A 17,639-nucleotide genomic window follows, 5' to 3' on the forward strand; every position below is an offset into this window, starting at 1 on the left:
ACGTATGACTCTTTGTTAAAATTACTGGCTGTGAAGGATGAGACTGTATACCTAGTTTCAGCATTCTGAATGTCTCAACTTTCAAAAATTAACTCCTCTTAGTCCGTTAGGAGCAGGCGGTTGTGGCATAGATCAGCAGAAAATTAAATCCCCTCCCTTGGATTTGCCATATGCTGAGATCTGACTTGGACGTCCTGAAATAACAGTGATTTCTACCCTGTTAAAATGCAGTCAAACACATGCAATTTTTTGGGATAGATTTGCTAAAATTGTATAAATTCACAAGGATAAATGCAATTAGTAGAGCTCATTAGTTTGCAAAATGTAATTTTATTTGCCCTGATCATACCCATTTCCTTGGATGAGGAGATCCATTAGCTCTATTATATTTGCAAAACTTGTGTAAAAATCCAAGCCATAGCAACAAAGAAAATACTGTTACTGTAGTCAGTAACTGTACTGGCAGTCACTTGTCTAAGTTAACCAACATTGGTATTTATTTCTAATTAGAATATCTAAAATCATGAAGACCAGGATATGGGACAGATGCTTCTGCAGAATTTCATTTAAAAAAAAATCAATCAACAAACATGGTCTGAAATTAAAAATGATGTTTCCTCTTAACTTGTTAACTCAGAAACAAATGATTTAATGTCCCACACCTATTTATAATCATTTAATTATCATAACTAGTAATAGCAAAGTGTAACAGTACTCAGACTCTAATGCTGGGTCTGTACTGTATTCAGGCATGTCTGGTTTGCTTAATGCTGTGCTTTAATGTCACTGTAGTATTAAGCCTAAAAAAAGGAGAAAAAGAATACATTGCAAAATACCTGTCATTACTTGTATCATATCACTGAGGTATTCTACACAGACAATATGAAAGCAGCCAGTGCAATTTTCATACTGTTATAGTTTTTGAGATTATACTGGCTAAAAGCAGTGTCCGACAAAAGCAATGCTTTCATCCTTTCCAATGCGGGGTTCATAGTAATTACATCATTTCTCATCACCAAAAAGCTAAAAAACCCTTTTCTTTAATAGAAAACTGTCATTTAGCCAATTAATGGGTAATTACCTATAATAGACAGAAGATTGAAACTTGGACTTAGAAATCAAACTAATGTGAATGTATTTTCCTCTCATTTTTGTTCCCTTAATATATCAAAAAAAGGCTTGAGAGGGGGAGAATCTATTTAATTTAGCCCTTCTGCACTTGTGGGAGTTGGTGCAAGATCAACCTGATCCATACGAGAACACAATTTACTTAAAACACTTAATTCTGCCCAATGATACAAAAAGTCTACCAAGCCAATGTGAACCAGAATTTATCATACCAATGCAAAGGAAATTCTCTTTGGGGACAGATTTACAAAGTTAGGCAAATGAAACTGGGCCAAACACGTGTGCTTGCAAACACCTGATATGTGCACATAGAATCAGATATTTAATACACACAGTCACTTAGGTGCCAAGTGATCACGCGAACATGCACCAATATTGGAATCAAGGATGTGAAGATACTTTCTTCATCACTTTCTCATTGTGAAAGTGGATTAAAAGATTTTTTTTTTTGTTAATAACACTTAAAGCTGTCTTGTTCATAGTAACAAAACTCAGATCCTTTTCCTCTAATGTGCATGTCCCTATCACTTGATATAAAGGAGAATTTCTATTAGCTGTTCATAGTATAAGCTCGTGACACACAGTTCAGTACTTCCCATTCCATCCAACAGTGCTTAGCACACGTGCACACACCCCAATTCACTGTATCATCATATACCAGAAAAAGAAATTGCCCTTTCCTCTAAAAAACCATCAGGGGGAGTTTCACCTCTATAGAAGACCTTATGAAACTCAGTTTATTTATAGAGTTCCCTTCCTATGATGTTTCCACGATATTACTAACACCAAGAAACAGTATCTCTAACTGAGGGGAGACTATGTAAAGGATCTCTGCCTGGAGAGTTCTCCTCCTAAAAGAAGTCTGGCCAAACCAATGCCTGGAAAAAAGAAAGTGTGTGAGCACATCATCAGATCTCACAAGCTGATCAGGTTTGGGGCTGAGTCAGCACTTGGGTTTTCCTATCCAAGTACTAGTAGAAGTGGTGTCAGCAGTTCAAAGTGGCACTATTCTCTCTAAGTCAGGACTGAACCAAAGCTTAAGTACGACCTTAGGCGATGCTATGCTGCTAGAAGCTTAGCCTCTTGAATGAGATAGAATACCCAAATCCTAATCCAATGTGGCCATTAAATATCCCACATCATTACACCCCAGGAGTTAGGATATTATTCCAGGTTTCTTGGATAATTATAATCCATATTCCTAAAATTCTCCCTTTTGTTTCAGTTGGATCCAATATACTTAGTCATTTTCTGTCCTAAACTTTTGTAGTGTTGCCAAATTCCACCCCAGAGATGGCTACACTCAGAATGCTGCGTAAAGCGATTTCTCATGCCTAATCTTGCTCCCACTGAGTTAAAAGGATCAAGCCTATAATTGATAACTCAGTAAAATCTGCAAAGAGACTTTGGTCTGAAAATCACTATATTAAATCATTTTGATTAGTACATGTGAAGTAGCCATTTCCCTCATAAAATAGCTTTATTTTCTGTAATAAATATTTATATATTTATATTGTGCATTGTAAATATAGTAAGAAATTATTTTTGTCCACTTATATAGCTGTCTTTCACTTCATAAATAATAACTATAGTACTGTACTTTATACAAAGATTTTCTTTGTTGCCAATCCTTTCCCAGGGGCTCTGAAAAGAAAGAGAAGTTTAACTTTCAGGAATACCAAGTCTTACTGAAATAACAGCGAAGGGTTCCCTTCACATCCAGTTCAAGTCTTTCTTTTTCCAAGAGTTTGGGCAGAAAAAGAAATGGAAAAATGATTTCCTGGTTTTGGTGAAATTCCACTGAGGCATTCTCAGTACCACTTCGTCACTGTGAAAGTGAATTAAAGGATCTTTGATTGATAACGCCTTGAGTTCGCTTGTTTGTACTGCTGCATGTGGTGTGTCAAGAAGGCAGTCTTCACAAAAAGGTAAAATAATGATGCATTACATAAAGGCTTACATGGTGCTTCTATCAAGAGCTGTGGAACTCAGTTAAGCTTCCGTGGAAGGAAACCTCACTGGTGTTTAACTGATAAACGACTCCTGTAATATCCTGGCTGTCTGTGTATAAGTAATTGCATGCATCTATTCTCAGACAAAGCACAATCTTGAGTCTCCTGCTTCTGAAAACATTCCATGGATTTTTTTCCACCACAGAGGTGAGGTTCTTACTAGAAAAGCTAATTGCTTTTGACATCTGCTGTGACTTCTGAACTCATTTGACAGACGGCAATATTGCAGAGGCTTTCTGTGCAGCTCTGGCTCAGGGATTTATATATGTAAAAGCATCATTCCTGCTCTCTCACGTACTTCATTGCTTGTGATGAATTTACTTTTCTTTCCACTTTTCCCAGAACATCCAGTTTGGAAAACAACTGCTCTAAATTACAAACATAAAGATCGAGTGGTGTTGGTGGGAGTGGAGGGTATATAGATATATTATCATCCTCAGCTGTATAATTAGCACAACTACAAGTTTTGAATATACCCATAATGGAAGACAGACTGACTACAAGAAGTTTACACAGATCATTAAACTCGTATATTGCAACATGGAGGACTTAGTAGCACATCCTTGTGGGCTAAGTACAGAAATGCATCAGGAAAACCTATTGCTAGTAAGAATTCTCTTACACGAACCACTATGATTGCTGTCCAAAGAATTTCCTACTTTAGAAAATGTATTTTTATAGATTTTAAACACACAAAATAGAAATCCGTTATTACTTTATCGCATATGAGAACATTCCACACTAAGACACAACAAAACATTTCAAACGAGCAGCTGTGTATGTCTTTATTCCAAATCTAATTTTACAATAGTCACTCTTGCTTTTTGCTTTAGCCAAAGTCCTTGTGTCCTTTTGTCTACAAAACCTGAACATCAATTATTTCCAGTTAAGCAGTTAATTTTTTAAAATTAATGTTTGTCAAGTGCTTTGAAGGTATAAAATGCTATATAAGTCCTACAGTATTACTATTAAAATATATCTGCTGTTCAAAGCCCAGTCTCGCCGTGGGATAGAGGACCATATCATCTGTAATCTCAAGGCACAGCAGGGTGAGCAGAGTTTCTATTTTGAATGTTTCTATTTCACAAGCCTGCTGAGACTTTTTAAAAAAAATCTAATATGGGACAGAATGCTTCTTATTTTTGTTCCGGATGACAAAAAGAAGGAAATGGTTCCTCCCCACTTCTTCTGGAAAAAGTTCAGCCACTGCTTCATTTCAGATTAGTGACCAATGGCCTCCTACATTCCCAATTATTTGTAAGGAGGCCAAAAAAATGTGTACTTCAATAAATTCACGCGTGGAGACTTCTGGTTTTCTTCTAAGATAGACCACTTCAAAATCACCAGAATGTATATGTCCTCTCTCTGAACAGTGGGCCGGGCTCTTCCATTGACTCTACCTGTTAGCAGGTGTTAGTATCATCATAATCAAGGCAAATCCCAAAGGAATGTAGCCTCCTTGCAGATCAAGCGCCACCAGGCTTGATCTTTAGCTAAGATGTTCTGGCTGGATGTTCATGCCCATCATTGGTGGTCTAACTGTGCCAGGTAAGCATCTATGTGGTTGCCAACTGTGAAGTGGCATTCCTTCATAAATGCACTTCGTAATTTGCTGGTCTTCCATCCTAATAAGATGTCTGTACCAAGAAAGCCGCTGAAACCAAACCAGGGCTGATGGAGGAGGTTGCTGGGTTTATATATGAATATCTTCATTGCTGATCTTGTCCTGGCATTTGACGGAGACAACAAGAGTCATCAATCCACCACTCTTCAGCCTCCTCAGCACCCAAGTTTCACTGCTGTATAATATGGCTGGAATACCTGTGGTTCCAAATCTGCAGCTTCACCGTTAACTTGATATCATGATGTTTTTGTGACGAACTGAGAATTTTCTGAAATATTTTTATGAATCCTATTCGTGCCTCGGTTTCCATCTGTACTTTGCACTGTAAAAAAACAATTGTCTCCTGCTAAAACAGTGCAAGAGACATGAGTTATGCATGCCGCCTGGCTGTCTGGGTGGAATAAATAGGGTCATTAAAGAACTGGCTGAAACCGACCCTAAATCAACAGTGCATCAAGCAAGACAAAGGGATGCCCCCATGACTGTACCCTCAGCACCTAATTGCAGAAAACCCTGGGAAGACAGATAAGGAAATGGAGGAGAAGAAAGAGGAAGAGAGAGAAAGGCACAGAAGGAGTCCATCACAGCTTGATTGGCTCATCATGGCACTGGCTTGGCCAGGGCGGACTATGGCCTAACTTCTAACTATGGCCTAACCTCTCTGGACTAACCTAAGGACTTTCAGATTGTGTGTGCCAGCTGTCTAATAAATGGTGACCATATTTTGAAAATGTGTCACTGTAAATACTCGCTGAGAGCATTGTGCCCTGAAGGGGCACAGTACAAGTCTCCTGCATGAGTCTGGCTTGATTGGATGTCCTATAGGGAGCCATGGAGAGAAACAGGGATCGCTGGTGCCAAAGGCTCAATTTCAGAGTCTTAGAGGCCACGAGCCTGCTCCTGTGGAACTGTATGGGTCCTTGGGGCCTGACACACTAAAGGGACCACTCCCAGGACACAAGTTACAGACAGAGGCATAGAGCAGACCCTGTGATTCCATGACAAACTCCACTGAAGGGCTCAGAACATGGCGGTGGCTGCTGTTATACAAGTGTCTACATCCTTTGAGTGTCCTCCAACACTACCCATATATTTGACAACTGCCACCTGTTTGAGATGCCATCTGCACAGGTTAATACTGAGCTGGTAAGGTGCTGAACTTCTGCTGACTCATTATATTTTGGTACAGTTTGTTAACTCTACCAGAAAATTGAAGAAGTTATGAGGAAGTGGAAAAGGGTCTTGTGGCAAGGGAGGAAATCCTGAGAGAAACCGTAGGGATAGCCAAGTTCAGGGAAGAAATCTGTGGTTTACTTTGTTACTGTGTCTGAGTCATTGATAAAAGAAAACACAAGGAAGGCTGTTCTAAGCATATGGAATAGCATGAAAGCAGGTAGACAGGTGGACACCTGAGAATGACACAAAAGGAGCAGCCATATAAGTGGCATGATCTTAACAAAGAAGACAGGCCAGAGGAGGAGCAAAGGGAGTTAAGATCAGAGAAATTAGAAAGTAAACTTAAGAGCTTTGAAGGGAAGAGCAAAGAGTCTGAATTTGATGTGTGAGGGTACCTGCCCAATGAAGGGAGCCAATGAAGAGATTTTAAGATGGTCCAAATGAACTTTGGAGCAGAGTTTTAGATGGGTTTGAGAGGGTGAAGTCAGTGTGTGTCAGGAAGGCCAAAGAGGAGGAAAATGCAGTAGGTGAGGCATGAGATTATAAATCCTTGCACAAGAATTTTGCAAACTGTCCCTAGGAATTTGTTGCTCACCTGGTATGAATCCAAAGGGCGACATCAGTAGGACCCTAAAAAGTTCTGTACCTTGTTCCATGTGGCTACAATACTGAGTGGACAAGACCAAATTACAGAGCAAGCAGTGCTTGAAAATAATAAACAGACATGACTCCCCCTAAATTTATTTTGAATATGGTTGGCTGATACTAGCATGGCACTGTTCAGAAACCACATTCTGTGGAACCTTGCCTGGAGTGTGGTTTTTAAAACCATCTTGGACAAAGTTAGACCTCTACTAAGTTGCCATCTATGTTCAAAACCCCATTTGAAGCCTTCCTACCCGTCCATTGTTTGAAGGAGCGGGGCAAGGAGAAATTGTTTCAATTGTTCAGGTTGTTGGGGGTTTTTTTAATCGTATTTTCAAAGATATCCCCATCACTATCATGGACAGGGTCTTAAAAAGTGGAGACATGCACTTACACTGAATTGCCAGTTCGTCAACCAAAAAGAAAATTGACCGCAGATCAAATACCTATCCTTTATACTGTGCATTCAGTAAATCAGTGATGCAGGACTCTTACAAATTCTCTTTGACCATTCCACTCACAACTCTCTGTAGGTGAAGAATTGACACATAGTGGCATTAAGATACAGTAGTGAACTTTGAAAACAATCCTGTTGGAGCATGAATCGGTGAAAATTACTATTGCAAGCTCATTCTGCTGATTACTACGGAGTCTGAGTGCCGAAGGCTTCCCTAAAATCCTTATAATTAATCTTGGAAAGATTATATTTTAAAGGGCCTGATACTGTGCACGCAGTTATTTGTGAGTTAAAAACAGTGGGTAACTGTGCTAGCATGCTGCTATCTAGTTACCACATTGGGCCTTAAGATTATTATTTATTTGCATTTTGTCCTAACAAGATCAAGACATCATTGTCTTTGGCACTTACAAACACACAGTAAAAGACACTTACCACCCTGAAGAGTTTACAGTCTAAATAGACAAGATAGATGAAGGAGATTAGAGAGGGTATATTGTCATCGTAATTATACAAATAGGGAAGTGTAACATGTAGAGTTAGGGATTAGTCCAAGGCCACACAGGTAGTCTGTGGCAAAGTCGAGAATTGAATCCAGATCTTCTGTGTCTCAGTCCAGAGCCTTAACCACAGGATCACCCTTTCTCTAAGGTAGTTAGAGGACTAAAAGCTAGCTTTTACACCTGCAGTCAATTTTCCCATACAATTTTCTGTCCAGAATTAGTTACAGTCACAGAACTGCAGGTCAAGTTGAAGCCCCTTTAAAAATAAACCCTAAGTTAGTAAATGTTATTTATTGCATAGAAAGAGAAATGGAAGATTATCAACAAAACGCTGTGTTGTACAAAGTCAATATTTACAAAGAAGAAAAATTAGTGTTGTTAGAGTTCCAGTATAACAAGGTCAAGGATGAAGATTATAAATGCTCATTTAGATTAGGTCAGTGATGGTGCAACAGTATTCATTTGGTTTTAATTCATGATGTTTGAGAATGCTTGAAAATGAAGTGTTGAGAAGTTAGTATTATAGGTACAAAATGTTCAGATTTTATTTCTTTATGTTCTGACTTCTACAGTTATTACTTTCTGAAACACAATTAGCATCTGATTTATTTCCCTTGCTAGTTAAAAATGCAAACCAATCAAATATAAAAGAAAAATAAACAGCAATATTATCATCAAAATTCATAAATTAAAACCAAAGCCTCTCCAGATTAATTATAAATGGCACTGCAGTACACAACCTTGTTACCCTCCATTGATGAAGTGATATCAAATTGCTTTAAAAATACACTTTTTCATATTGAGAGAACTTCTGAGGGCTTGTCTTGGAATTTTAACTTAATGGCAGGGTATTCACAAAGGGCTACACTGGATTTTTCACAGACCCTCAATAAGGGGAAGCATGCAGTTGTGCTGTCCTGTGAGGACTCAGTCTCAGTTCCCTCATTACTCCAGAAGGGATGTAATCTGGACCTTTGTCTGATGCATATTACTTCCTCCCACCCAGATGTTGGCTCAGCTATGCTCAGCCTCACTCCATGCTCAATGGTGTGGAATGTGAAAAAGCAGCCCTGAAGAGGTTGCTCTCCAACACTGTGCTCGGATCCACAATGCAGGTAGCCTGTATGGGGGAGTAAACATGCAATTTACGTTCCCTTATGCCTCCAGGCAGGTGGGCTGGAAAAGTTACAATCTAGCCTGAAGATACTAAAATCATACTTGAACATTCTTCTTGACTCACTCATATTCTACAGCAGGCATGTACACATTTGTTTATGTGAGCTTTAATAGATTCTGAGTGCATAGTCCTGAATAAACTTCCCTTTTTAATTCCCAAGAGACTTATCTTTCCACAACAGAAGAACTGATGGAGTGCAATCGCTAATTCTGTACGAAAATATTTGTGTGACATTTCTGTATTAAGATGACATGGCTTTGGATGACAGCTAGAAATGTTTACTGTAAATCCAACCCAAAGGCAGTTACTGTCTAAACCAGTCACATCTCGGTGCATAAAAGCAATAATCATTTTTTAAAATACTATTTACTTTCCCCATAATTTAGCTGATTTGTAAATATGAAATCCATTTGATTAATGAAGCTAAATATAAAAAAATCATATTTAATATGTTACAAACACAAACAACAAAAAAACCCTCACAAGATCTCCTCCCACAACCTAGCTAGAAAGAAAGATTTAGAGGTCAATCTTGCAACCCTAACTCCTATGAGTAAATCTTTATTTATGCAAGACATCATAGTAAAATTAAAATTACTTGCATGAGTAAATATCACAGGATTGGTCCTTTACACCATAAATAGAAAGAAAATCTGCTATATGTAACAATTCTTGTTAATATTCAAGAAACCACATAAATGATTTGACTTCTTCAATCATATATTATAGAAGATGACTTTGACCTATTGCAAATGAAACAGCATATCAATAGTGTCTTTAACTTTTTGTAATTTATTTGCTTAGTTTTAAATAAAAGTAGCCAATTAAGAAACACAGTTTTGAGTGAACGCATTCTAATTTGGCCCCTACAGGAATACAACTCAGCCAAATGAAACATAATTATAGGAAACAAAATGTGACATTTCAGATCAGTTAATTAATGAAGTCTAAAAACATCAGTACCCCCCTTATTCTGACTGGCAAGACCTGTTCTTTCACTTAGGGATTGTTCTGTAATTACTCAGACCTGTGCAAGACTGGACTGTCAAGTCAAACAATAAAACAGAAAATCTCAGGAATGTAATAAGATAGATCCTAAGGCCGTCTGCAGCAGAGCTTATTAAACTGCTGACCAAGGTTCCCCCCAAAAAGAGAGAAAATCTTTTAAAAAAAACTGGCAAAGAACCAGTTCTGACTTTAAATGTTTCAACAGCTTGATATCATCACACTATTTCCATTCCTTCTCTGAGAGCAAGCTGTCTATCATGTAAGAGTGTGAAATCAATTGGGCTGCAGAGACCTAAATCACGTAGGGGAGAAATTAAAACAATTTCTTTAAAAAAATGACCCACATCCAAACCCACATGGTTTACAATAAGAATCCTATTCTCTTACAGCAAGCTTTTAAGGTCTGGTTTCAAAACTTAGTTTTCTTCTTCTTTCCCTCCTTGTGTCCCCTCCCCCCCCTTTTCCTCTAAAAAAGTAAATAATGAACATGCTTGTTTGACATTAGATTTTCCAAGCAGAATGATTGTTTTATAAGTAAAGGCTTTTAAGATTAGAAGTGGAGGAAGAAAGACTTTTTTCTTTTTTTGTAAAACAAGCTCCGCTTTTGAGGCATTTGTATATGCATGCTTCATTGTCTCTCTTTACCATTAAAAGAAAGGGAATTAATCAGCTGCTGATGACCCTAAATAGAGAAGCTAGTTAAATCTAATTCCTGGGAAAACAGCTGTCTAGCCAGCAATTTATGAAAAATAGCATGCTAATCTGTTAGCAGTTGTCACTGGTTACAATTAGTGTTTTTTTTCTCCATATTCTGCTTCTGACCATGCCCTAGGAACAAAGGTTCCCAATTCATATGTCTATATTCTAACACACAACAGAGCTTAGACTACTTTTACAATTGCAAGCCTAGGGTTTGGAGCAATCACTGATAGTCAAGAGCTTGAAAACCAATATTAAAAGCTTGGATGATAACGCATTTTCCGCCATAAGGTTAGACTATGATTTGAAGCAGCCAGGGTTATACTGCAAGTTAAATCCCCACAACTGTACAGGGAGTGGTAGGTGGCATCTGGAACACCCCTGAAGCTATTGGCATATGCCTAACTTTAGGCAGGTAAGCAGTACTTACAACTAGGCACAAGTACTTACAACTAAGCACATGCTTATGTACTTTGCTGGATCAGAGCCTGAGGCCTGGTCTACACTTAAATCTTAACTCAACCTAGTTATGTCTCTCAGGACTTTGAAAAAATTTGGGTCAACCTAACCCCCAGTGTAGATACAGCTAGGTCAATGGAAGAATTCTTCTAGCTATAGCCTTTCAGAGAAATGGATTAACTATATCAATGGAAAAATCCTTTCCGTCAATGTAGGAGGCACCTGCACTACAGTGCAACAGTGGCACAGCTGCAGCGACATAGCTGTGCTGCTGTAGCAGCTGTAATGTAGTCACCCCCTTTGGCTGGTAAACCGGGGTAGCTGACCTTAAAGTTGAGAGACATTGCTCTGGAAAAGGAATGGTATTCAGCAAAGTAGAGAGGGATCTAATAGAACCACCACTGCTAAGAATCTATCAGATTTTGTCTATACATCCCTTTTTTCCAATGGTTTATAACATGTAAAACTAACTGGGAAAACAAGGACTACATGCATTCTTTTTAAAGGGAAAAATTGACAACACTTAAAACAGCAGTTTACCAATTTTCAACTGCTTGTCTGTATTTATATCACTCAAAGCCCATTTAGATTTTACAGGAGAGAAAAATAAGGAAGGCCAACAGCCTGCAATGAGTTCTACTTGTATTTGGTAGTTTGGACTGAAAAACTACAAAGTAGTCAAAATATTTTGCTTTGGAAAATGCCTGCTGAGCATGTGCAGTACTGGCTTTTCAAGAGATGTTGGTAAGGGTTTGCACATGCCAAAATATAATTTATATAATAAGCAGCAAGATTATTGGTTTAACCATTTTTTAATAAAGATCCCTTGGCCTTAATACAGACCTACACAATAGACCTTAATAACTCATAGTGAGTACCTCATTTACACATGGGTCTTGACTAAATACAAATATAAAAATAACAACACTGAGCTAATGGATTCTTTGTGGTCTTTTGCATCAATTTAATAGATTTTGCTCACAGATATGTGTTTGTGTTTTCTTAAACTACATTGTGTGAAATTTTTAAAAGCTGGGCAAAACCCAAAAAGTTAAATAAAACGATCACCACACACAGCCTAGATTAAAACAACATTCAAGTGTCTGGTATCAGACAGAAACTCTGAACATAACGTTCCATTGTGCTTGCGCATTGTGGCACATTTAGAAGCTGCTCTTCAGGAAGGATCAACCTTTGAGAATCCACTGTTCATAGATTATTGTAACACTTGAACCCAATGAAGTGGATAGTGCATAGACCTTCACCTTTAACATTTAATTTCTTGGCTTTCTTTGGTTCTAGTCAATAATGCAACTTTAACTTGTTAGGTTCCCTTTGAGATGCACAGGGCGGAAACAGTTAAAACCAAGTTTATACTCTTGTGACTCGGCTCAAGTCAAGCCAAAGAAAGTAGTCTGACTTATAAATAAATATATTACATCTCAAAAGTAATCGTAGAAGCTGTACGGCACAGAACAACAGCTATCTCGTGCTTTGAGATGTGGAATATCAGATTCTTTGATGGACCCTAAAAGGTGTCATTCAATACTAAAAAAGTCCAAGCTTTTCTTTCTCCCCCTCTTAAGAATTGGTTTTGTCATCTTTAATTCATAAAAGCTACTGCGGAGCACAAGACAGGAAACTGATGCTGGAGTGCTGGCACAAGCACATCAACAGTAAAGATGTTTTTATTGGCGAGGCTGTGCCTCTTTTACAGCTTTTTTGGCACAACTTGAATACTGTGAACTAATTCATTCCTGAGAGCCCATGTACTGTGGCACCATGTACCAAAAACAACATTAAGAGGTCCAGTCTGACTTACCTTTTGGATGCCAAGGGTCTGTGAACTCGTACTTTCCCACGCCAATAGTCCGTAGCATTTGTACCCCATTTGTGGTGTCCTGATTGCCCGTCTGGTTGGGCGGAAGCTGAGGAGTAGCCTGCCCATTGGTAGCTGGAACACTATTGGGTAGGGCAGCTGAAGGCAGAGCAGGTGGTGGTGGAGGCAGAATAGGGCAAGTCATATGACCATTCCCTACTGCAGTGTGGCCTGTGTGAGTCACCTGACCAACCCCAGTCATAGAAGACATGGTGATTGGCTGGCTGTTAGTGTACAAAGGCTGGCTTTGCAGGTTCACAACCATGTTACTCAGAGGCTGTGAAGGCTGCTGTTGAAGCTGGTAATGAGCTGGCATTAATGGAAGCTGAGGGGTAACATGAGGAGGGAGTGAGGGTGTAACTCCAATGACAGGGGCCTGGACGTTCACTGCTGGGCTGAAGGTTGGAGGCTGAGTCATTCCATATGAATGAGTTATAAGAGTTGGCTGGCTACCGGCTGCAACTGTTGTAACCCATGGTGCTGTACCTGGGACAGAGAGGAAAAAGGAAAGGTAGCAATAAGAACAATTTTGGCAAAAAAACCCACACAAACTTTCTCTTTATATAAATGCTGCCCATAAAGGAACCTTTTAGTAGCACCTAAGGTGTCTTTTTCTTTACAGTGTATTAAGTGGTGCAGAATCTGGAACTGTTCCAGACTGATAAGTGCCTAAAATTGCTACAGTGATGTGAGTACAATTGTAAAATACTGATCAGGTAACATGCAGCATGTTTACAATTTTATGTATTTTGTGCTTTATGCAGCTTAAGTACATGCTTCCAAGAAAATTAACCTCTCTCCCCACCGTGCTTTCATGGGTCCCTGACAAACACTCTGCGTGTGTAATAATGGTGCTCCAGCCTCTACAAAGAGGCTGTAATTAGGCATCTGGCATAGCTGCACAATGCACGAGATGTGTCTGGAAGCTGGAAATTGTTTCAGGTAGTTCTGGACATAAAAGGGATCTTAAAGTACTACACAGTGACTTTTACTCTGGCAAAAACAGAGAAGGGGAAAAATACTTTAATGAACTTGCAGGCATCTTAATACATTTATATTAGCCCTGGTGTACAAGAAACTTGAGGGGGTCTTTACAATGAAAGAGAAAAATCCAGCTGCAGTATAAAAAAAAGGCTTACAATAAAGTCTAATTTAGAGAGGTAATTGGAGATAGTGTATTGAATTCGCTTTGAACTATTTTCCCTTGTAGAATTACAAATAAGATTGAAAACATACCTGGGTTTTCATTCTCCCTCATCTGTTTAGATGGTGGTTCATCTGTGTCCCAGGGTGTAGACTGATTGATGGGTGTCTGTCCCCACCTAACACTAGTTGCAAGTCCTTGAGGCTGATTTTCAGTCTTGGAAATGCAAGGCGTCTACCAGAAAGAGAGAGAATATATGGAATAAAAATGTTAAGAATAGATGGAATAATAATTGTACCTGACAGCTATCAGCTTTTGTTGTTGTAGTCCAAGAATATATCTTAAAATCTTTAAATATCATTTTTACCCAGACTTGCGCGAAATGTCTGTACTGTAATACAAACAACATTTGAAAAAAATATTTCTGGGAAAATTTAAGAGAACCAGCATTTTCAGAAATAAATTGCTCCACTTTTTTTTTTAAACTTTGATAATATCTGTTGAGATAACCACAATTTATATAAAAATGGGACAATTTTCTGTTTGCTCAGTCTCATATAAAAAAAGGTGAGTTTTTGTTTAGCAGGAAGTGGGATTTAAAAAAGAGCTACATATTTACAACTGTAGGACAAATTACCATAGAACTGCAAAGAGAAGACTTAGTATTTAGTGTCTGGCAACCCCTAAAACTGAACATTAATAATAATTTAAAAAAGCACAGTGTAACTGTTGTCTGCTGATAAAGTGGCTATGCTGGCAGTTCTTCAGAGTTAACATAACTGTAAAGTAGTGAAAGAAGCCGGGCTCACTAGTCATGGAGGGGGCCATAATCAGAATGATAATTATATCAACAATCACACAGGGTTATATGTTAAGCTAGGCACCCATTCAGTTTCACTGGTTCCTCCCAAACAACTCATGCTCCTGCTGAAAAGATGCTAGATTCAGTTTTTCGAGAACTGCAGCCTACTTCACGCTGGGGGATTAAAAGTGTTTATTGATATTAGCAATCATAAAACAAATGAAACAAGCTGCCTATTAGTCAGTGAATGAACATTAAGGAAACAATATTTAAAGCCCTAAAGCACGCAAGTCCCGTCTACCAGGATGACCACTTTCTGCCCCATGTTCAGGGAGTAATTTGGCCCAAAAATTAAGGGACAAAAAGCTGGCTCTATAGATGTTCTTGGAGTGACTGTCCCAGTTGCAAGTTCTGTCAGCACTGCAAACCCCTTTGCCTTCATCAGGACCTCAAATCCCCTCTATCAAACCATTCAACTCCCCCATCTCCAGTCCCTCAAAATACATCCGTTTCTCCAGACAGATGAAATTGTATCTGCATCCTGAAGGATAGAGGACCACATATATGCCATGACTGTAGCAGAACCCACGTAGTATATCCAGAAGTGGGTTGAAAATAGAGCATTAGGTCCAATCCCTTTCTAAATTGTGGGAAAATTCAGCCTCAAACTTCACAGCTTATGGTTGTCTCAAGCCTCCAGCAGCTCAAACCACAGCACTAAATCCAAACACACCGTGAAATGTAGGGAAGTTTGCATTTCTGGATCCAAACTCCATAGCTAAAGCCTATTTCTAATTATAAATACGAATTGTAGGAAAGACACTTACTTAGGCCAAAGCAAACAATAAAGTGTGACCACAATGGGAAGAGCCCTGCTGGTTTGCTACCAATAACAAATCTATTCTGCTTCAGCAATACATTAGAAGTTTTTCAAGAGCACATTTTCACAAAGCAAATTCACAAATCCTATTTCTTAATGGTTCAGTGGATTTAAATGCACAAGTCCAGCACATTGATTTCAAACTTAAGCTTGTATTTATTTAGCCAGAAACAGCTACCAATTAGTTAGTATGAAATTACAACACACATTAATGAGGCACAATTTAGACAATACTGGATGGAGAAAGCTGAAAGCAGCTTATATGTACAACTTCCTGCTATTTACTGTATTTCTGGACTCTGCTCTAAATTCCAGGTTATTTTTCTTACTATACAAAGGTTACATTACAAGTGTTACATGTCTCTGACTTGATTGCAGAAATTACTGCTTTGCATATTTGGAAAGCTTAATTATTTCCAATATTATCAGACACAAGGACCTTGGTTGTGTGTGTGCAGGTGCACAAAAGTACTAATTCAGGCTTCTCATGTATAACATAAATTACCTTAAAATGGCCTGCATTATGCTAGTTGCGCAAAGGGAAGAGATGTGTTCCATTAGTGTTTTGCAGACTTCACAGAAACTAATTGTACTATGTCACACTTTTATCTTTAGCTTTCATGTCAGGTGCTTGTTTGAATTAAACAAGGAACACATGAAAAAAGTAAAACGCATTAAACAAAATTCTATCAGGTATCCATTTTAAAACTCTGCCAAATGCCTATTTACACGAAAAGACAAGGAGGTCTCTAGAAGGTCTACTACAGCTCATCTCATCAATAACATGCATTTCAGAAATGGCTGAAACACACAATAGACCACAGAGAATACTCAATCAATAATCAGCATATTTTCAGTGTCCTTTTGTATGTATCATTCACTCTGTGATCTTAATTACAGGTAAATTACACACAATCTAGGTGGGAGCTTTTTCACTTTTTTTGCTTTGTTTTGTTTAAAGTTTTGTTTAAAAAGGTACTTGGGACTGGTCTGCACTACAATTAGGTTGACGTAAGCCGCCCTGCATCAATCTTGTTGTGCATGTGTCTATACTTAAATATGTCTCCCACTGATGTAAGTGTCCCATTATGGCAACACAACACCACCTCCCTGAACAGTGTTGAGCCATGGTCAGTGTGCTGAAGTCGACGCAATGAAAATGTGGACACTGTGTTACTAATGTCGACCCTAACCGTCCTCTAGCAGCTGTCCTACAATGCCCAACACTGCCCATTTTTGTCACAGTTGTGAACTCCACTGCTCAGGGGTCACAGAGACCAGCAGCTTCCCTCTGAAGCTGAAGAACTGCAGCCGACATACCAGAAGGCCAGGGAGGCCAACAGTCAACCTGGTGCTGAGCTGCAGACCTGCTGCTTTTACGAAGAGCTGTATGCCATATTTGGAGGAGACCCCACCACAACCCTGTGGACCACCATGGATACCTCCAAGGAACCCAAGACACAGGCAAGGGATGAGGAGGAGGAGGAAGAGGAAGATGGGGGAAGGTCCAACTATGCCGCGAACCAGGATCTGTTTAAGATTCCAGCACACTCCAATCAGCCCCAGCATTCAAGCATGGGCAAGCCCTATGCAGGGGAAGGAAGTTCGTGTAAATATGTAAATGTATATTGTACATATTACAATGATGTACTGATGGTGCCCCCAACTTAGCAGGACACAGCTACTAACTTCTCATTAATTTACTCATACTAGAAGAGGTAGCAGTACAACAGAGAGAGGTAGCATTGTTATCTGCTTTTCATTCCTCTGTAGAGTGAGGCATGGGAGCCATGAGGAACAGTTTGTTTATGTACACTGGTATGTCCCTGGAATCCTCCTGAGAGATCTCGATGAAACTTTGATGGAGGTACTTTGCAATTCTGTCCCAAAGGTTTCTAGGCATAGCGGCCTTATTTCCCACTGGGGTCTGCTGTAACTTCGTCAGGCACCATTGCAATAGCGAGGTGAACAGCATTTGGGCCAGGGTGGCTTCGGGATGCCAGCAGCAGCTGTGCTGTCTGTGCCTTTGTTACTCCCAGGAGTGAG

At 39.1% G+C, this 17,639-nt stretch overlaps 1 protein-coding gene across 1 annotated transcript in view; it reads right to left on the reverse strand.

Moving 5' to 3' along the window:
• KLHL29 (kelch like family member 29) overlaps nucleotides 1-17,639 on the reverse strand; it is a 510,263-nt gene that overhangs the window by 167,467 nt on the left and 325,157 nt on the right. Inside the window, exons 5-6 of the mRNA XM_067544703.1 lie at nucleotides 14,004-14,145; nucleotides 12,711-13,253 (exon numbers count right to left, since the gene is read on the reverse strand). Of these exons, the coding sequence (XP_067400804.1) occupies nucleotides 12,711-13,253; nucleotides 14,004-14,145 (685 nt within the window). The remainder of the gene's footprint in view (nucleotides 1-12,710; nucleotides 13,254-14,003; nucleotides 14,146-17,639) is intronic.

The sequence above is a fragment of the Emydura macquarii genome, unplaced genomic scaffold, assembly GCF_026122565.2.
Source record: "Emydura macquarii macquarii isolate MOO-44397 ecotype Brisbane River unplaced genomic scaffold, CSIRO-AGI_Emac_v2 contig_1027, whole genome shotgun sequence".
Taxonomy (NCBI): domain Eukaryota; kingdom Metazoa; phylum Chordata; order Testudines; family Chelidae; genus Emydura; species Emydura macquarii.